This window comes from Choloepus didactylus, chromosome 13 (assembly GCF_015220235.1).
Source record: "Choloepus didactylus isolate mChoDid1 chromosome 13, mChoDid1.pri, whole genome shotgun sequence".
In the NCBI taxonomy this organism is placed as follows: domain Eukaryota; kingdom Metazoa; phylum Chordata; class Mammalia; order Pilosa; family Megalonychidae; genus Choloepus; species Choloepus didactylus.
In genome coordinates, this window is record NC_051319.1 from 59,966,160 (window position 1) to 59,988,807 (window position 22,648).

At 35.1% G+C, this 22,648-nt stretch overlaps 1 protein-coding gene across 8 annotated transcripts in view; it reads left to right on the forward strand.

Annotated features, from left to right (window-relative positions):
• Window positions 1–22,648, forward strand: part of DMXL1 (Dmx like 1) — a 211,726-nt gene that overhangs the window by 50,346 nt on the left and 138,732 nt on the right. For all 8 annotated transcript variants that reach the window (XR_005211487.1, XM_037802218.1, XM_037802220.1 and 5 more), the window contains exons 4-9: window positions 380–458; window positions 5,315–5,447; window positions 9,840–9,906; window positions 11,212–11,390; window positions 14,947–15,136; window positions 16,443–16,611. Coding sequence is in view for 7 of the 8 variants with exons in the window: in XM_037802218.1 (XP_037658146.1) it covers window positions 380–458; window positions 5,315–5,447; window positions 9,840–9,906; window positions 11,212–11,390; window positions 14,947–15,136; window positions 16,443–16,611 (817 nt within the window). In the remaining variant the exon portion in view is untranslated. The remainder of the gene's footprint in view (window positions 1–379; window positions 459–5,314; window positions 5,448–9,839; window positions 9,907–11,211; window positions 11,391–14,946; window positions 15,137–16,442; window positions 16,612–22,648) is intronic.

The following is a 22,648-nucleotide window of genomic DNA, read 5'->3' on the forward strand; positions in this document are numbered from 1 at the left end:
GTTCTTTATTTGAACTGTCAGAGTTTGCTCATTATAGTTAGGTCATATTAATGAGACCTTACAGTATTTATCCTTTTGTTTCTGGCTAATTTCGCTCAACATAATGTCCTCCGGGTTCATCCACATTGTCGTATGCATCATGACTTTATTTTGTCTTACAGCTGCATAATACTCCATCCGATTGGGTATTTTCTCTCACTGATCTCTGCTATCATATTCTTTATTCATGTTTCTTGACTGCTTTGAACTTTTTTCTTCTTTTCTCCTTAAAAATGACTGCATATAGTATTATTAGAATAGTAAGCATGAATGGTTATTATGATTATGAAATGCCAAGAATGACTGACTAAATCACTTTTTTTTTTTTTTTTAATTTTAGGAATCATACAGTCAGTGGCAGAAAAGCGGCCAATTTTTTCTGGAATCAATAGCACACAATATAACATGGGATCCCACAGGTAAGAGAACAAACGGGATTATCTGAAATTAAATATTGCCTAGGCTTCCTAGGCTTATTGCTTTTATTACTCTCATTTATTCCAGTTCTGTTATGTGTGAGATTGTGGGGAATACAAAGGTAAGTGAAAGATTGTGTCCTTTTAGAAGCTTATGTACAAATGTAGAAAAATATTCACTGTGAAAGGTGACAGAATATGGTAAATGCTGTAATAGGAATACCTGTTCTTCTGGGAGGGAGACATTTATTCTCTCTGGATAATCAAGCTTTCTGTGAAGAGGAGCCTTTTGACCTGTGGATAGATTTTAATAATGAGGGTGTTGTGGATAAATTGAAGAGTGAAAAAGAATTAAATTCTAAGAAGATAATGACGTTATGTATCAGTTATCTTCTTCTTAGTTAAAAATTATCCCAAAACTTAGTGGCCTAAAACATCAATTGTTTTATTACTTATGATTTAAAACAAATTTATTGTGATAACATATAGACAACGTAAAATTTCTCATTTTAACCAATTCCATGTATACAATTCAGTGGTATTATTTTCACAGTATTGTGTTACCATCAACAATTTTTTTATCATCCCAAACAGAAATACTATATCCATAAGGCATTAACTCCCTGTTTCCCCAGCCTTGTAACCTATGCTTTCTGTCTTTATAAATTTACATTTCTAGTTATTTCATATCAGTAAGCCCTAAACTTTCCCTTTGAACCACAATTGTACCCACATATCGCTTAGTTATATTCGCTATAATGTGTTCCCATCCCCTCCATCCATGTCCAAACATTTATAACAACCCTGTGTTCTCCACAAATTAAGCATCAGCTCCCCATTCTCTGTCCTCATTCCATCTTCTGGTGACCTGTGTTCTAGATATCAGCACCATGAGTTTGCTAGTTATATTTAGTCCATATTAGTGAGGTCATACAATATTTGTCCTTTTGTGTCTGACTTAATTCACTCAACATAATGTCCTCAAGGTTCATCCATGTACTCACATGCATCATGACTTAATTTGTTCTTACAGCTGCATAATATCCCATCATATGTATATGCCACATTTTGTTTATCCTTCATTGGTTGTTGGCACCTGAGTTGTTTCCATCTTTTGGCAATTGTGAATAATGCTGCTATGAACATCAGTATGCAAATGTCTGTTTGCGTCCCTGCTTTCGGTTCTTCTGAGAATATACCTGGTAGTGGGATTTGTCTGTTTGCAAGATTTTATCTGTTGGCGGTGAGTTAGAAGGATCAGAGACAGGAGGACAGTAGGCAGTGACTTTTGGGGAGGAGGCATTCGCTGTAGTCTGGATGAGAAATAAGAACTTGTTTCAATAGCTTTTACATAAGGGGTGCTTAATTAATATTTATTGAATGAATTAATAGTTAAAAGAGTAGATGGCTATGAAATGTATTTAGGCAATACAATTGATGTACTTTGAACATTTCTTAGACTTTTACATTACTTCAGTAGAATTGAAGACTACATTGAGTCCACAAGATCAGGAGTGTTTTATGGAGGAGCTGGAGACAATGGAGCAAGTTTTGTTGGACATGTGGAGTTGAGATGCTTGCATATCATGTAACAATATCCAATAGTTAGAAATTTGGATCCAGAACATACGAAAGTTTTCTTTGGAACATAGATTGGAAGTCATCAGCATAGAATACAGTTTAGGTTTTCTGAATATAGTAGATAAAATAACTGAGGAAAAAATATTGATTTAGAACACAAAGGGCGGAACCTTTAGAAGTTATTTTAGAAGACAAAAGAATTATACTTTGAGAATTTTAAAAAAGTGTATTTTAAAATATTTCTTTTCATGAGATTGTAAGATTGACCATGTCTGCCTGATAACCTACTTGTATATTGTAAGCACACTGTGAAAGGAGGTCAGACCCAGGTTCAGATTCTGGCTCTGTCATTTAGTACAACTCTGTATATAACTACTATAGAAAGGAGACTTATGTCCCAGTTTATGCCTGTTGTCCTTGTTTGAATATTAATAGTATTGTCTTTTACTCTCACAAGTGTTCCTATTTGGATGATAAATTATATGGTCATTTTAACTATAGCACTTATTACAAGCTCTTGCTGCTGTTTGTTTACTTAGCTTATGTTTTTTTATTAGACAAGTGGTGAGATTCTGTTTTATTCCATATTTTATTTATCTTAGGATCTGGCATATATTAGATATTTAATAAATGTTCACAAATATATGGCTAATAGTTTTATGATCATAGGCAAATTACTTAATAGCTCAATAGTGCTATCTTTTTCACAAAATTGTTTTATAATTATCAGCTATGACAATATGTATGAAAAGTCCTTAGTAAATGATAGAATCTTATAAAAAATATTGTTACCAAGTGAACTGACTGTCTACTTGAAGTGTCATATTAATAATGTCAATAAAAGCATCCAATATTTGAGTTGAGTGATATTTTTTAGTAATGACAGTAATAGTAGTTCAGAATTTTTATACTTTTGGTCTAGTGGTACTAATGCTTCAGAGGATAGTATTAATGTTAAATTCTCCTAAAGTCATCTTTACAGACTAGTATTACAAGATAATTATTTTTTTAACATATTTGGTGGTGTATTGACAACTTAATCTTTTATGTTTAATCTTTTTAAGTTTAATCTTTTAACTTTATCTCTTTAAACTCGATTGAGTTAAGATTCACATTATAAAAGTTTATCTTTTTATAATTGGCAGCATTTAAAATTTAGTGATTTGAGAAATGGTTATTACTATAAATATTTGGGAGCTGCTAGTATACTATTTTTATAAATGACCTTTTACAAATGAACTTTTTCTCGTTATTATCAGATTTTAATTATTTTATGTGAAATTCTAGTAGGTTTTTTTTTTTTGTTCAAAAATATTTACTGTTATGTAACAGATATTGAGATATAAAAATTTTTTTGCAGGTGGTGTTACTAATCTAACTGCAGTGCTTTTGTGTTGTCTCCAAATCCACTATTTCATCTTGCCTAAATCTAATATTTTTTTTTAGACTTTTTGTGCTTTTTTCCAGTTTTAATACCTGTACCTTGCTTTTTGTGTTCTAAAATCAACATACCATACCATACCTACTTCCATTCCTTACCTAGGATTAATTATTTCATAGTCTATGTTAAATTCATAATCATTCGTGGGATACCTTAATTTCATCTTCACCTTATGTTAAAGAAAAGAGGGCTTGTGTTTGTTAAGCTCAATAGTGGAATAAAAATGAACTGAATTAGAATGTTCTGAACTGTTTTTGTTTTTTTTTTAATTGAAACTTTTCCACCTAGTTGCTGCTATTTATTGAATTTCTACTTAAGTTCTGGCCTGTGCTGCATACTTAATACATTTTATATAGCTAATCCTTATAACAACTTGATACAAATCCCTATTTGTACAGATGAGGAAATTGAGGCTCAGAAGTTGATCAACTAGATCAAGTCTCATAGCTAGTTAAGTGGTTTACTTGGCTTTCTGATCTTAAGCCTATGCTTTTAGCATAGACCCACCTTCTTTTGAAATAAGGAAGTGATTATTCCAGAGAGACACAAATCCGAAGTCCTTAATTGCAAAGGTGAATGCCTTTTATCTTGCCAGCTTTTTGTTGTTGTTGTTGTTGCCAAAATTGCTTCTCTTCTTTTATCTTGTTTGAAAGGTAGCACAACCTTCTATTAAATTACCTAGGTCATAAAGTTGGACTCTTTTCTTAAAACACTTATTTCTCCCTGTTTTCTTGTTCATGGCAAGCCTTTACAATTCTGCTTTTTGAAATGGCTGTCGGATGGTTTCTTCCTACTTTAATATTGGGTTCCCATTGCCCATTTATTATTATACTCAATTAAGTGGGTTCCCTGTGTCTTATGTCTTCTCTAATCTTGTCATTGTCAGGGTTATTTTCTAAAAGAGATGTTTAACCTTCTTTGTGTGCTGGAGCTTTGAGAGTGTGATGACAGCTATAGATAATCTCTATAGAAAATCAGATACTATACATACAACTTTTGCATATAATTTCTGTGGAGAGAAGTTCACAGACCTCTTCAAGTCCATCCATTGACCCCTGCAATTGAGATTCTTGGTTCTCAAATACAGATTCAATTATGTAATCCCCATTCTTAAAAATCTTTAACTCCTAGTTACTATAACATAAAGTAAAATCTCCTTAAGAACTTAAAAACCCTTCACAGTCTGACCCCCAACATTTTTCCAATTTTATTTCTCCTTCCAGTCCTGCGATGCACCTTATTCCTTGGCTATAGCACATTATTCGGTATTTCTGGGTCACTACCTGAACTGGTATACTTTCACATCTTTGTTGACTTTATATCACTTTTCTGGAATGCTTGTCTCCTCACCTGCATATTCGTCCACTATGGACCAAATTGCTTCTCATCACTTTCACTGACACTTTCACTGAGTACATATAATTTCTCTCTTCTGCAGTCTTCCATAAAATATTGCACACATTTCTATTATGTCTATAATATTTGCACATTGAATAATAATATTTCTATGTTTTTCTGTCTATTGGAATGTGAACTCATCATGTAAAAGGACAGCACCTTCATTTGTCATTGTATCTCCAGTGCCTAGCACAGTGCCTTATACAAAGAAGAGGTTCATTAAATGTTTTGTTGAATGATATAGTATAAGATATCATCCCTTTTTTCCCAAGCTGCATCTTCAACAAAATTTAAATGCAGCCCTTCTTCCCAAATTATCTTTTTATTTGACTTTTTTAAGAAGTTGTGTTATCTTTATAGTAGTTTGTAAAACTCTTAAACTTACACTCTAACTTGTTATTAAATACTTAAATAATAAATGCTGAATAATATTTTTTAGGTAGTCGTCTTTTAACTGGTTCCAGTTGCCTGCAGCTCTGGTCCAAAGCTAACTTGGAGAAGCCAACTGAAAATGAAAATCCAGATAAAACAGATCTTATCTTTGGGGAGTGGAGATGCATTTGGCAATGCAAGTAAGCAATTAATTAGGGGATTAAACTGATAAACCTATTCTATGTGGTTTTAATATATTATATATGTATTTTAGTTTGCCCAAAATCACACTAACATAAAACTATCGATTTTTATTCTGCCATGCCTTTTCTTCTACACAGAGGATTCTCCATTTCCCATGTTCTACAGATCCATTTTTTTTTTTTTTGATTGTGCATAAAATGTCTAGGAAGAAACATAAGAAATGTGTAAGGCTATGTGAAGATCATTTAATGGGAACCTGCTGAATTACACAAAAGAAGACAGAGACACCTTTCATGTTTTTGAATGAAAGGCTTTCTACTGTGAAGAAGTCTGTTTTCCCAAAAATAATCAATATATTAGACATAATCTTTGTGAAGATCCTGTTGGAAGCTCTTCTTTTGAACATAGTTCTAAATTTCATTTACTATGACAAATATGGGAAAATCAGGAAAATTCTGGGAGAGAAGAGGAATGCATACTAAAAATGCTAAAGCTACAGCTATTCAAATACTATCCTGCTGTTATAAGAACAGGCAAAAAATGGTCCAGTATTGGACCCATATACATAAAAATTCCGTATATGAGGTGGCATTTTACATGAGTGGGGCTAACTGTTGGGGTGAAAAAGAGTGTTAGTTTTCTAGGGCAACTGTGACAATTTACCACAAATTAGGAGGCTTAAACAACAGAAATTTATTCTCAGAGTTTTGGAGGCTATAATTCAGAAATCAAGGTTTTGACAAGAGTATACTGCCTCTGAAGCCTCCAGGGGGAGATCCTTCCTTGCCTCTTCCAGCTTCTGGTGGTCCCAGTCACTCTTTGGCTTGTGGCATCATAACTCCCATTTCTGTCTCCATCTTCATTGGCCGTCTTCTGTGTCTGTGTCTATGTCAGTTTTCTGCTTAGAAGGACATCAGTCATATTGGATTAGGTTCTGCCCTAATACGGTAGTTCCTCATCTAAACTTGATTACATCTGCAAAGACCTTATTTCCAAATAAGGTTAGATTCACAGGTACCAGTGGTTAGGACTCCAGCCTGTCTTTTTGAGGGGTACAATTCAACCCATAAAGACACCCAAATTAAAAATGAATAGCTTTGACTATTTAAATAAAAAATTTCCTTCAGTAAAAAAGTCTTTTTTTAACTGAAAATTAAGAACTTGAGGGAAAATATTTGCATTTTGGGGTTAATGCCTTTTATGTAAAGAAGTCTTAAAATTAATCTGAAACAGTGTCTCAATAGTAAGCAAAAAAAGACAGAGAAAAATTTTTAAATGATAATGCATATAAATAATAAGCGTATTAAGAATTGATTGCCCTCACCTAAAATCAAGAAATGTGTAATGACCAGAAAGAAGAGGATGAATAATATTTATTTTAGTGACAAGTGTTTGGAGAAACAGGCACTCGTATTTATGTTAAGGGGATACTGTTGATATTATCTTTCTAGAGAACAGTTTGAAGTATGACTCAATGGACTTAAATTTTTTGTACCTCTTAGATCGCAATTCTAGTTTTCTTTCATTCTTTCAACAAATATTAAGTGCCTACGATGTTCCAGGTGATGGGGATATTGCAGTGAACAGATGGGGGGAAATAAACAATAAGCCTGTGAACAGGTATAACAAGATGTTCAACAGAACTATTTTGCCTCAATTTTATATGAAGTAGTAATAGGATACATATCAGATAAGGTGAGAGTAAGGCCAGTCTATCTTATGAAGAATTTACAAAGAAGATTTCAAAAGAACTGGTTCCGTGTATTTTTTACCCCTCAGCGAAATCATGGATATTTAAAAAATGGATTAACATGTGGAAAGAGAAAATTGCAAAATAGATCTTTGGAAAGAGCTCTGACTTTGCTTTGGAGTCTTTCATGCAGTAGTGTGGTGGAGGGAGCAGTAGTGTTATATTGCTGTCACCTAAGATCTAATCAGGGGCTTGCATGGGATGACTGAGAACTTGGAATGTGTTTCTTGCAATTGGAATATTAGAGGAAACTCAGTGTTAAATTAAGTTCAGAGTACATAGTAGTAATTTGGTCTAGACTGATTATTTGAGACTGTGATGACACTAAGCAGAAGAGCCATGGATGTAGAACCTACATGCAAAGACAAGTGCTATGGAAAAATAATACGTAGGATAAAGAGAAAAACAGAGGTGGCATTTGAACAGAGTCCTGACGGGAGTGAGGGAGTAGTCCGTGTATGTGTGCATGTATCTGAGAAAAGGATGTTGTATGCAGAGGGAATCTCAAGGACTAGGGCCTAAGGTAAGATTATGCTTAGCTTGTGGTTGGAGTGGAGTATACAAGTTGAGGGTAAATGATACGATCAGCAGACAGATTATAGGCTATCATGAGGCCTTTGCCTTTTATTCTGAATTAGTTGGGAAGCTATTGGGGGTTTTGAGCAGAGGGACTATGGAGATCTAATTTCCTTTCCAAAGAATTGCTCTGATACTGTTTTGAGAAAATACTATAGGGGGACAAATTCACAATCATGGAGACCAGGCAGTTTTATTAATTTGTCTTAAGGATATCCTTAGAATTGGCCAAGTGCATAAAAATATATGTGTAAGGATGCACCTTTTTTTTTTTAGTAGCAGTAAAAAATAAAAATGAATTATTCAGTTATTTTAAATCATTGTATATATGTGCATTAAAGTACCATGCAGCCAGTAAACTAGTGATCTATACACGTTTATGCAAAGATGTCCCTGATACATTTTAAGTAAATAAATGATATTACAAAGCAAATTATAAATATGAGCTCAGTTTTCAACCCTCCACCCCTCCCACATAAAGTAGATAAAGAGGGAGAGGGGACAGAAGTGTCCAAAAGTCTATGTATTAAAATGTTAACAGTGGTTTCACATCGGGAAGGAGTATGGTGGTGTTGGTGAAACTGTAGGTGATTTCATTTTCTTCTTTTCATCCATCTGTTACATTAATTTTTTCATGTGTATTTATTACTCTTAGAATGGGAGAAATAGTTATTTGTATTTGGAATGAAATGTGACAGAATTTCTTTTGCCTGCTTTAGGAAACAGTTTAGGATGTATTTATCTGAGCGTGGAATTTGGGTAAAGAAAAGGGAAGGAGTGATAATGACATTTGTTTTCAGATCAGCATATGCAGGTAGCCATAAGGGAAGGTGAGGAAGGGAAATGTGTGAAAGAAGAAAGGGCATGTTCCTAAGTATGTATCAAGTATGCAGGTGAGTCTGGCAGTTAGGATCCATGATTGCTATAAGAGCCTTATTAACCCACACATAATTTTTTTTTTAATTCAGTTATTGGGATATATTCACATACCATACAGTCATCCACGGTGTGCAATCAGCTGTTCACAGTACCATCATATAGTTGTGCGTTCATTATCCCAATTTTTGAACATCTTTCTTACTCCAAAAAGAGTAAAAATAAGCATAAAAATAAAAGTAAAAAAGAACACCCGAAGCATTCCACCACCACCCCCATCCCACCCTATTTTTCATTTAGTTTTTGTCCCCATTTTTCTACTCGTCTATCCATATACTGGATAAAGGGAGTGTGAGGCACAAGGTTTTCACAATCACACAGTCACACCATGTAAGCTACATAGTTATACAATTGTCTTCAAGAATCAAGGCTACTGAGTCACAGTTCGACAGTTTCGGGGATTTCCTTCTAGCTGTTCCAATACTCTAAAAACTAAAAAGGAATATCTATATAGCACATAAGAATGCCCTCCAGAGTGATCTCTTGTCTGAAATCTCAGCCACTGAAACTTTATGTTGTTTCATTTTGCTTCCCCTTTTTGGTCAAGAAGATTTTCTAAATCCCATGGTGCTGGTTCCAGGCTTATCTCCTGGGGGGTCATCTTCCATGTTGCCAGGGAGATTTACACCCCTGGGAGTCATGTCTCACTTTGTGGGGGAAAGGGCAGTGAGATCACCTGCCAAGTAGGTTTAGAGAGAGACAGGGTCACATCTGAGCAGCTCACACATAATTTTTAGTTAAGAAAATGCTACCCCAAGGTAGAACTCATTTTCCATGAGGAAAGTAAAGAATTCAATCCTTTGGAAGTTAGATATCTGGACTAAAAAATTAAATCCTTCTGTTTCTCGCATTCTAAGGGAACAAGAGCTATGACTCTTTTGTCTTACACTTTAAAGATTTCGACTAGTCATTTTTAGCATGATGCTTATGTGTAGATATTTTTATGTTTAAAATGTATCCTAGTTACTTGTTTGTTTATAAGGTGTATTTAAGGGTGAATGCAAAACTTTTATTACAACATTTTCTATTTCAATAAAATTGCTGAAGTATAATTGAGAGGAGTAATGTTGCATTCTCTCTTATTTAATTTTCTTTGAAAATTATTCTATATCTATTTAATTTACAGAACTGCTTCCCAAATTCATTTAATGAAATTTTCACCAGATGGAGAATTTTTTGCCACTGCTGGAAAGGTAAATTGTGAAAATGCTGTTGCCAACATATATGTTTATGGGTTTACTTTGAAACTTCAAAACCATTGTCTAGCTGCTTTCATTTATTTAGGTTGAAAATATTTTCTATTAAAAACTTTTAAATAGCAAAATTAACTAAATACTATGGTGGTAAAAGGCAGAAAGGTATATTTGAAACATATATCCAGAAGCAAATCTGGGTATAAATCCTGCCATTTACCAGCTTGGACAAGTTAGTTAATCTCTTTGAGCTTTGGTTTTCTCATATATGAAATGAGAATAACACCTACCTCATAATCATTGGATTCATTTAGATGTGTATAAAAGATTGGCACAATACCTTTCATATATTATACAGTCAATGAACTATAGTTACTATTTATATTAATTATTTTTGTTGGTAGGTAAGGTTGATTAGGCTGTATTTAAAATATAAAATTTTGATAGGCTTTCTAGAAGTACATTTGTAACCATTTCTTAATATGCATTCTTTGTTATTACCTGTTGACTTCAAAACAATATATTTCCTTGGGAAAAAAAAATTAAATCATTGGTTCACAGAGCAGTTCATGAACGTGAACCACTAATTGCTTGAAATCTTCATTCATATGGCTCAAAGCTGTCTGCAAACTATGAATGTAAGCAATGCTGAAACCTCAGGTTTTTTAAGGAAAAAATGAGAGCTGTTTATTCTGGGTGATTATGTGTGGGAACTCAATTACAGCTTAGGAGGAGCACCTCGCTTTCTGGTCTTCCTTGTTCTTCTCCTTATTGCCCAAATTGAAAGGTGAAAATTTGATTGTACTTAGAATATTTTATGTAGTACAAGTTTAATAACTAATTATCGTCTTCAACATTTTCTTCAGTAACTCATATGATAATTTATAGAAGGTGACCTTTCTTTTTTCCAGTAAGTAATAGTCTTTGTAAGTCTACTAGGGGTGTTGCTTTCTTATTTGATTTTTGGCTAAATGGGAAATGATCTCATAATTTCATTACTGTCTTTCTGGAATGACTCCATTTCCCATAGCATATGGTGATTGGTTAGCATTTTAGTTAAATCAACCCTTGCAAAATACAAACATTCACATAACACTGTTGGTTCTCAAAGCACAAGTAAGGAATGCTAGTAGAAAAATATCAGTATCAGAGATTTTCTTCCCAATTTCTTCATACCCAGTCCCTCCCAACCCCCAAATTCCTGTGACTGGGGAGAGAAATATCACTTTTGCTATTTGACTTAGCCTTTAATTTGATTCTGATCTGAATTTGATCTTCTTTTTAATGATTTTTTTTTCCCCTTAGGATGACTGTCTTTTGAAGGTATGGTATAATGTAGAAAACTGGAGGACCGCTGTTACCTCTCCAGACAGAGGTTCAGAAAAACAATCCCAAGGAGAAATTGACTTTTCGTTTGTGTATCTGGCCCATCCTCGAGCTGTAAATGGATTTTCCTGGCGTAAGACAAGCAAGTATATGCCTAGGTCAGTTGACTAGTAATTTTTTCCTATGTATGAACTTCTGAGCCTATGAAGATTTAATTTGAGTAATTATAAGGTAGCCTCTGGCCTGCCAAATCTCTGGTCATAGGTCAGTTACGATCACCTTTTAGGATGAGAGCTGTATAAAAGGAGTTTAAGCAGATATTGTTTTCCTCCACATCAGATGGTGATGGAGTTATTTTCAATTTGGCCACATGATGTGAACAGTACAGTTTTTTCTCTTACCTTTTCAGTGTTTTATGAATTTTTTTTATCTGAGACATCCTAGGCTGATCTGTGATAGTGTACCTGGATCATTTGCTGACTTTATTTTTGCTCTTTTGAGCCAGCAGAGTATACCTAGATTTTTTTAAAGGTATTTTCTAGTGCAGCACTTACTGTTTTTTCTACTCCGTCCTTGTACTCTAACAAAGCCCGGAAGTAGAATACATTCTAGAAACAGTAGTAGTCTTAAAAAGGTTATGTAAGAGTCTTTGGGCTAAGAGAGTGTAGTGTAGACAATCTATATAGTTAGCAGACACCCCCTCACTCCAGCTTCAGTTTGAGAACTGTTGCTCTGATACCTCTGAGACCATCCCACATGTTTGGAATAGAATGAATGGTGGCATATTTTAACTTTTCTTTTAAGAATTGTAACACTAATAAAATTAGATGCCATCACAATTGTGAGCCTTTTAGAATCTCTGAGGATTACAATTTTTAGAGTCTGGTTTCTTCTGATATATCCAAGTGTTTTCATTCACAGATGCTTCCACCACCAGAATACCATAAGAGAGGCTCTTGAAGTATTATCTTTTAAGAAAGGGCACTCACTTCTATTCCTGACCTACTTCATTCAGTCTCTGTGGAACTGTTCATAGTGGAAGCAGAGGCACATGCCTTAAACTGGATTATTACTGATAATGACAATAGCAGTAAAGCTTCCCAGTATTATTATTTTGCACCCATGTACATTTTATCTGTCAGCTATATTCTGCAGCATAGACTCCTGTGATTTACACAGCTAGAATTTTCTGTTAATTATGGCATCTTTTGTAGATCTCCAGAATTTTGACTTTCAGATCCATGTAATTTAAGAACCAGCCAGTCTCTCTGAGTGCTTTTGGTTTTCATTTTTCTTTCACCAACTTCCTAAAGGTATATAGTGGGAAGGCAGACCCTTGCTCATGAGAATGAGAGAGATTCTGCCAAAGACCATTGCTCTTTCTGACATGTCGTCTTTACTGGGCAGTACAGGTGCTTTGTTATTCACATAAAATTAAGATGTTCAATCAAAATGGCTAATACTGTGGGCAGGGGGACTATTGGATTGAAAGAGAAGAATGGTGAAGTTTTTGTAATACAAAATATTTCTTTATCAATTAAAAATTGATAAATGTGGAGTGGGGTAGGGGGCATGGTAATATCCTCCAAAGAACCTTTGAAGTTGATTCTAGATAATCTAGCTTCAGAACGACAACCACCTTAGCCTGTTATTACTTCAATATAGGGCAGGTGCTGAGGACTTGTACTCATCACATGGTTGCTTTATATAAGGATTTACTTTTTTTATTTATTTATACCTGAATATGATGTGTCATTATATATATACCTGAATATGATCTGCATATGATGTTTCATGGGAGGATAAAATGCCTCTGGTAGTGAAGGGAGGAAGGGAGGTATTACCAGAGAAATACCTCAAACAGATAAGGGTATTTCCTCCATGCCCTGTTCATATTACCTGTCAGCTCTAAGGCCTGGTGTCCTGAGGAGAGTCAACTGGGGCCATCCACGCTCCAGGGTCATAGTCCTTTCCCTGCTTCTTAGTTATGTGTCCTTCTTGCTTGCTTTGTTACTCTTGCCTCAGTTCCTCTGCCTCTTCTGATTGCCGTCTCTTCAGTCCATTGGTTTCCTACTTTCTGCTGTTCCTTTATGAGCCTTTCCATTCTATCAGTCACTCATTGGCACCCTAAACCTTGAAGTTTCCATATTCTTTTGCTCTTTCATGCATTTTCTTTGTGTTTCTATTTGTTTGCTTGACTTCTAATTTCATTGCCAATGCCTATGCATATGTGAATGTACTAAAGAGAAACACATAGGGAGAGCGCTAGGAGACAGTGAGAAGGGTAGGAATGGAGAGAGGAGAAAATGAAGAAATAGGGGAGGAGGGGCAGCAGGGAGAGGAGGGAATTGGGGGAGGAATGCAGAGTAGTGGTGAAGAGGGGGTGTGGAAGAAGAGGTAGAAGAGGAGAAGCAGAGGTCAGGAAAGGAGGGAGGAAACTAAAGATCTAGAGGAGAATGAGAAGGAGGAGAATATGCCCTGCTCTGTTTGAGGGAGGGGCAGGAGAATGGGAAAAGGGAGAAGTAGGGGTTTGGGGAGGAAAGGAGAGACAGGAGGCAGGGAGAGGTAGAGGGATAGAAGAAGAAAGAGAGAGGGAAGGTAACCTGGAGAGGCTGAAAGGCAGAGGATGGAGGGAGGAGGGGACAGAAGGAGGGAAACCCAGAGAGAAAATGGGAAGAAGGAGAAAGGCAGAGAGAGAAAGAGTCTGATTGAAAAGGGGCTGAGGTGAGGGAGGGAGGTGGAAAGGGGAACAATCAAGATAAAACATATACTTTTCTTCCTTTTCTTCCCCTCTGCTACTACCCTTTTTTTTTTTTTAATCAGTTAGCTATGTTTAACAAGGTGACTACTACACAATATTTTGATTTCTTTTTTCTTTATTTTCTTCTTCTTTTTTTTTTTTTAACTTTCTAAGTTACCTAATAGAAGCCTTCTACAGATTGTTCTCTTTTTAATCAGATAGATAAGTTTGAAGACGTGCGTGCTACAGGATATTGTGACTTCTTTTTTCCTGAACTTGCTGAGTTACCCATGGAAGGCAGTCTTTGTTGATAGGGTTTCAATATTTGAGCCCTTAATGCTTATGAGTTTATTAATATATTTGTGATTGATTTTTCTTTCATTTGTTGGTGTTTCAAGAAGGTTAAATTCACTAAAAGACAAGGATGACTAAGAATGGAAGTGTCTAGTGGTTATTTTATTATGGATTTTCTGTTCTTGCACTTGATTCCTTTAGACGTGTGTTAAGTAAGGAGAGAATAAGTATATTGTTAGTAACCAGTGTGCACGTGCTTTACAGAAAGTAAAAAAATGAGGCATTACAAAATATTTCATATAATAACCATTCACTGAGTAAATCAGAAACAGTTATTAGAAGATGTAGTTTTTTCCTTGCTTGTCATCTGAAGGGTTATGGCTTGTTCTCAGTCTTTGTTCTTCAGATGTAAGAAGAATCTTAGATTATTAAAGAAGAAATACTGAATTCTAGGAAGAAGGAAATATATTGGCAAGTATGTGCTGTAATTTAATCAAGTGTGCACTCAATTAGATTCACTGGTTCCAGCTAAATACATTGCATGTTTTTATATTAATATTTTCTTCCTTGTTACTTTAGTTGTGTGCATTTAAATAATTGTAGAAACATTGTAGAATTGTAGAATATCTGTTACACTGTGAAATTTTTATTTTTGCCTCTAACATCTTTTTATTCTTTAGGGCTTCTGTATGTAATGTACTGTTAACTTGCTGCAAAGATAATGTATGTCGTCTTTGGGTAGAGACATTTTTACCAAATGATTGTTTGCTCTATGGAGATGAGTGCAACCATTGGACTGAATCAGTTAATTTAACAAATAACTTCAAGAGAAATGCTTCCAGTAAAGAACGAGTTCAGAATGCTTTAGAAGTAAGTATTTTATTTCCCATAAGTTTTAAAATTTTTTTGTGTATTGCCTTTGCCTTTTTTGTGGCATTCATCCCAATAAATATAATTATAAAAAATAAATATGACTCAGGAAAACAGTTCTCAGAACATTTTTAGTTTTATTTGACTCAAAAAAAAAGCTAAAGGATTTTTTCTACAGTATGAAACCACTTATTCTGAAGTTAATCTTTCATTAACTGATGTAAATAAGGGCTGGTTACACTTGACTTTGCTGAAGTAAAATAAAGTAAATTGAAATCTGATATTGCAAAAATTTGACTGTAAAAACAAATTATATTTTCTTTCTTGAGCTTGGAAGAGTTTTATCCTGTCATAATTACAGGAATGATTAATTACAGTAGTTTATCAGATTCTGTTCTACTTCTTATCTTTAGGACTACCCACTCACCCTACCCTCGCCCTCCAAACTTGGAGTCTTTATTTTACTAATTAATGTTGAAAATAAAAGTCAGTTTTTGATGCTTGGACTAACTGAAGGTAGAAAAGTAATACAGATTCTTATTATTTTCATATTGAAGACAGCAAGTGACTAAAAATGATTTCTCTTTGAATGTTTTGTATAATTATGTTGCAACTATTTAGTTTTCAAATTTGGGTAATGTTCTGATTCCTCAGAATAGAATTAAATATATTGCATGGATTCTAAGCAACTGATGGTATGCTGATAGCATGCAGAGAATAACTGAAGAAGTTCATGACTAGGAATATGAAGACTTTTGTTCTACTTTTAACTTTGCCCCTTATAAGATGGGTGACCATGAGTTCTGTATAATCTGTTTTCTCATGTGAAAGATAAGAATAATAATAGTTGCACTGCCTGCCTTCTGGGACCCAATGAGATAATATCTGTGAAAATACTTTGTAAATTATGAAATACGCTAATGTATGATGGTGATATTCAATGCTTCATGGTTAGGGGAAGTAAGCTGTGAGTACAAAGAGAACAGTATACATAGAGACATCATTGTCTGTGAAAACATTATTGCAAACTTTTTTTGGCTTTTAAATTCAGGAGATTATAAGAAAATAAGTGAAATAAAAATTAATTGTAAAATGTGCAAAAGTTAAGAGATTGTCAGACTGTTTAAGCTCTAACCTGATTCAGGTTTCAAATTTGCTCTATAAAAATTCTGGAAGTTATTTTTAAATATAAAATCACCTGAAATATTATATGTGTGAGTTCTAACAATCATTCTGTAGCCTTTACATATACATATGACTTTTGAAAATATAAGCAACAGTTTTGCTTCATTTTTTATTCACACAGATAAATCTGAGACATTTTCGTAGAGGCTGGAGGAGATCACTTGCACTTGTAGCACATACTGGATACCTGCCACATCAGCAGGATCCTCATCACGTCCACAGAAACACTCCACTGCATGCCAATGCACTTTGCCACTTTCATATTGCTGCCAGCATCAACCCAGCTACAGGTAAAAGCACTCTTCAAAAATGTTTTTGTTTTTTTTTTTTCTGGTAACATGTATACAACCTAAAATTTCTAATTTTGTCCACTTTCAATTATACAGTTCAGTGGTGTTAATTACATTCACAAATACCATCATCCATTATCGAAATTTTTCCATCACCCAAACAGAAACTGTACCAAATAAACATTCACTCTCCATTCCCCTTCACCACCCGGACCCTGGTAACCTGTATTCTAGTTTCTGACTCTAGAATTTTCATATTCTAATTATTTGATATCAGTGATACATTTGTCTTTCTGTGTCTGACTTACTTCACTCAACATAATGTCTTCAGGATTCATCCTTGTTGCTGCATATGCATCAGAACTTCATTCCTTTTTATGGCTGGATGATATTCCATCGTATGTATATACCATACATACATTGTATGTTTATATGTTGTTTATCCATGCCTCTGTTGATGGACTTGGGTTGCTTACATCTTTTGGCAATTATGAATAATAATGCTACAAACGCTGGTGTGCAGGTATATATTTGAGTCCCTGCTGTCAGTTCTTTTGGTATAGACCTATCTTTGGGATTGCCAGGTCATATGGTAATTCTGTCTTTAACTTTCCACAGCAGCTGCACCATTTTACATTTCCACCAACAATATACAAGGATCCCTATTTATCCACATCCTCTCCAATACTTGTATATTTCTCTTTGTTTGCTTTTTTTTAAATAGTAGCCATTCCAATGGACATGAAATAGTATCTCGTTGTAGTTTTGATTTGCATTTCCCTAATGGCCAGTGATGTTGAGTATCCTTTCATGAGTACTCTTCTGTTGTTGGGTGCAGTGTTCTTATGTCTGCTAGGTCTACTTTGTTTATAGTATGTTTCACGTCTTATGTTTCCTTATTGAACTTTTGTCTAGATGTTCTGTGCATTACTGAAAATGGTATATTTAATGGTTCTATTAATCTGGAACTATCTGTTTCTCCCTTCAAATCTGTCAATATTTGCTTCATATATTTTGGGACTCTGCTGTTAGGTGCATGTATACTTATAATTGTTATATCTTCTTGCTGAATTGGCCCCTTTACAGTCTATAGTGTCCTTCTTTGTTCCTGATAATAGCTATTGACGAAAATCCATTTTATCTGACATTAGTATAGCCACTCCACTCTTGGTTATTGTTTGCATGGAATATTTTTTTCTAACCTTTTACTTTCAACCTACCTGTGTCTTTGAATTTAAGGTGCATCTCTTAGAAACAGCATATAGTTGGGCCAAGCTTTTTTATCCATTCTGCCAGTCTCTGCCTTTTGATTGGAGAGTTAATACATTTACATTTAAAAGTAGCTGCTGATAAAGCCATACTTCCTCCTGACATTTTACTATTTGATTTTTGTATGTCTTATACCTTTTTTGTCTCAGTAATTTTTCCATTACTGCTTCCTTTCATATTTATTTGATTTGTTGTATTAATCATTTTGAGTCCCTTCTCATTTCCTTCTGTATATATTTTTTAGATATTTTCTTTGCAGTTACCATGGGGCTAAAATTTAACATTCTCTTACACCAGTCACGTTTGATTTGATACAGTTTTAATACCATAAAGGAAACTATGTTCCTATATTGCTCTGTACCCCCACTTTTTTGTGGTATTTGTTACAAATTTTATGTTTATACATTCTGTGTCCAAAGCCTTAGATTTATCATTAATTTTTATGCATTTGCTTTTTACAACCTGTGAGAATTAAGAAGTGGAATTACATACCAATAATATATTACAGTAGTACTGGTGTATGTAATTATCCATGTGGTTACTGTTAACAGAAATCTTTATTTTTTTATGCTGCTTTGCTTTACTGTCTAGTGTCCTTCCCTTTCAATCTGAAGAACTGCCTTTGGCATTGCTTGTAAGCTGGTCTAGTAGTTATGAACTTCCTTAGCTTTTCTTTATCTGAGAAGGTTTTAATCTCTTAATTATTTTTGAAATATGGTCTCACTGGATATAAAATTACTGGTTGGCAGTTATTTTCTTTCAGCACTTTAAGTATTTCATTCCATTTCCTTTTTGTCTCCCTTGTTTCTGATGAGAAATCAGAACTTAATCTTATTGGGGCTCCAAGGTACATTGCTTCTTCCTTGTAGCTTTCAGACCTCTTTCTTTGTCTTTGGCATACAATAGTTTGATCATATTATGTCTGGTCATGGTTCTCCATGAGTTTATCCTGTTTGGCATTCACTGGGCTTCTTGAATGTCTATATTCATGTCTTTCATTAAATTTGGGAAGTTTCCTGTTTTATTTCTTTGATTATCCCTTCAGCCCCTCTCTTCCTTCTTTAGGGACTCTCATAATATGTTGGCACACTTGATGGTATACCAAAAGCCTTTTAGACTCTGTTCACTTTTCTTCATTCTTTTTTCTTTCTGTTCCTCATCCTGAATAATTTCAGTTGTCTTATTTTAAAGTTCACTCATTCTGCCAGCTCCAGTCTACTGTTGAAGCCCTCTAGGGAATTTTTCATTTCAGTTATTTTGGTCTTCAATTCATATATTTCTGCTTGGTTCCTTTTTGTAATTTCTCTCTCTTTATTGAGATTTTCATTTTGATCATTTATTTTCCTGATGACCTTTAGTTATTTCTACTTGTTTTTCTTACCTTTGTGCATATTGTAGTTTATTTTTTCAAGTATTTGACATATCCAAAGTATTGTTTTCCTCGTTGATTGATTCTGAAGATTTATCTTGTTCCTTTGGATGGGCCATCATTTCCTGTTTCTTTTTTTACCTTGTAATCTTTTGTTGTACACAGTACATTTTAGTATCCAGCTAGTGATATGACAAGAGATTTCCTTGAGTGCCGGTTGCTAAGAAAAGCAAACAAACTAAAGCAAAAAAAAAAAAAAAAACAACCCTGCCTTCCACAGTCTTTTCAATTTGGCTCTGTGTTAGCTGGTGCTCTTCTTCAGAGTTTAGCTCTCCTACTAAAAAGATCAGTTCAAGGTGAAAGTGTGAGGTCCTCTCTGCCCTTTCTGAGCATGTATCTTGTGCTAAGCTTTTGATCATGGTCTTAGGAAATCTGTTGTTTATAGGAATCCTGTTGCCCCCTCTACTGCCTATGGGATAGATACCCTTCCCCCTTAATAGTCTATTGTATGTAGTAAAACTGGTAATCCTTTGCTGGTGGCTGCTTGTTTTGATTGTTTCTTTTACGGCTTTAGCTGTTTTAAAGCTGCTTCTGCCTTCAGGGCAAGTTCTGAAAGGGTGAGCAGAGTGGAGTATCCTGAGTCTGCCTTTCAAGCTGCCACTAGATAAAATGGCACTGACAAAAAGGCACCCTGTTATGCACACAGGGATTACTCTGCTGCCTATAGAACATAGCCAAGGACCCACTATGAGTATGCAGGCCAGCTCCACACATTCTAGGGAGTTGTATGGGAGGAGGCAGCAAAGGCACCATGAGTTTCTCCTACTGCGTTGAGTCTTTGTTTTCTTGATTTGGAGTTTGTCCCGTTACTGCCATCATTTAACTATTTTCCCGAGCTCTGAGGAAGATGGCTCTGATAGTTTTTTTTGTTGTTTTTTTTTTTAATTTTGAAATAAATTCAAAGTTATAGGAACAGTTCCAAAAACAATACTAACCCCATACACAGAATTTCCATCATACCCTGACCCCCCTCCCCCAATAGCCCAATCCACCAACTTTAACATGCTGTCACATCGCTATTTCTTTCCCTCCCTCCCTCTCTCCCTTCCTATCTATCATCCATCATCTATTGCTCTGTCTTCTGCACATATGAGAGCTAGCTGCACACATCCTTGAACAAACACTGTAATTCACATATACACTTCTCATGAATAAGAACATTCTTTTATGCAATCCCATTAAGCACAGTTAAGAAATACAAGAGATTCAACATTGATACAAAGCTTACATTCTATATTTCCTTTTCCTTATGTCTCAACTGTGTCCCTTTGAGCCTCCTGTCCTCCATCCTCCAATCCCATCCAGGTTCATCCTTGGCATTCAATTGTCATCTATTTAGACTGTCTTTTTTTTTTTCAATTGTGGAAACATATATACAGCCTAAATCTTCGCATTCCACCCCCTCCCTAGCCTTCCATTAGTGAAATTAATCACATTTAGAATGTTGTAGTGCTCTTTCCCACCATCCATTACTAGAAATTTCCCTTCACCTCAAACAGCAACCCTGCACTCATTTCTTAACTCCCCGCTGCCCCTTCCCCCATTTCTCTTAACCCATACTCTACTTTTCATCTCTATGGTTATATTCTCTGATAATTTCTTTGTGTTTACTGTGGGGCTTAAAATTAACCTCTTAAATCCATAATAATCTTGTTTTTCTTTGATACCACCTTCACTTCAATAGGACACATAAACTATGTTCCTATACTCCTCCATTCCCCCACCTTTATATAGTTGTCTAAAATTACATATTTTACGTTAAGTTCAAAACCACTGTTTGTCATTAGAGTTTGTGTATTTTGTATCATGTAGGAAGTAAATGGTGGAGTTACAGTTCAAAAATTATTGACTTCTATTTGTATTCCATTGTGGTTGGAGAATGTGCTTTGAGTATGTTCATTTTTTTTTTTTTTTTTTTTTTTTTTAAATGAGGCTTGTTTTATGTCCCAGCTTATGGTCCCTTCTGGAGAAAGATCCATGATCACTAGAGAAAAATGAGTGTCCTGGTGATTTGGGATGTAAGGTACTATATATGTCTGTCAAAATTCTCTTTATCTCTTTCTCCTTTCTTTGTTTCTCTGTCTGTAGGGCTCCCTTTAGTATCTCAAGTAGGGCAGGTGTTTTATTGGCAAAGTCTCTCAGGATTTGTTTGTCTGTGAAAAATTTAAGCTCTCCCTCAAATTTGAAGGAGAGTTTTGCTGGATAAAGTATTCTTGGTTGGAAATTTTTCTCTCTCAGAATTTTAAATATGTCATGCCACTGCCTTCTCGCCTCCATAGTGGCCGCTGAGTAGTCAGAACTTAGTCTTATGTTGTTTCCTTTGTATGTGGTGAATTGCTTTTCTCTTGCTGCTTTCCGAACTTGCTCCTTCTCTTCAGTATTTGAGAGTCTGATCAGAGTCTGTCTCAGAGTGGGTTTATTAGGATTTATTCTATTTGGAGTTCGCTGGGCATTTATGCTTTGTGTATTTATACTGTGTAGAAGGTTGGGGAAGTTTTCCCCAACAATTTCTTTGAATACTCTTTCTAGACCTTTACCCTTCTCTTCCCCTTCTGGGACACCAATGAGTCTTAAGTTTGGACGTTTTATTTTATCTGTCATATCCCTGAGATCCATTCCGATTTTTTTCTCCATTCTTTCTTTTATTCTTTCATTTTCTGTTCTGTGGACTTCTAGGACGCTGAGACATTGTTCAACTTCCTCTAATCTTGTATTGTGAATATCCAGAGTCTTTTTAATTTGGCCAGCAGTTTCTTTTATTTCCATAAGATCTTCTATTTTTTTATTTACTCTTGCAATGTCTTCCTTATGCTCTTCTAGGGTCTTCTTTATGTAGCTTATATCCTGGGCCATGGTCTTCTTGATGTCCTTTAAATCCTTTGCCATGTTTTCTTTCCTCAATTGTAGTTCTTTGATTAATTGTGCGAGGTACTGTGTCCCTTCTGATGTCTTGATTTGTTTGTTTGGAGTTGGATTCTCCATATCGTCTGGTTTTATCATATGCATTAAGATTTTCTGTTGTTTTTGGCCTCTTCACATTTGCTTTGCTTGATAGCATTCTTAGAAGTTGTAAAAAAAAGATACCAATCTGATTTTTCAGAAACAGTTTGGTGGCGTACACTTTCTCTAACTAACCAGCAGATGGCGTCTGTGAGTCACCTATACCCCTCAAGTCAGTTCTCAGCCTTGTTCCCATGGTGTGTGGGGAAATTATTCTTGTGGGGTTCAGTTGGAGAACTCAGTTTGGGTGTGTTGCTGCAGCTGTCCACCCTGAATGTGGGGCATGTGTACGGGGGGCCAGGGAGGTAGGGCAGCTTTAATATTCAAATCCCCAAGGTT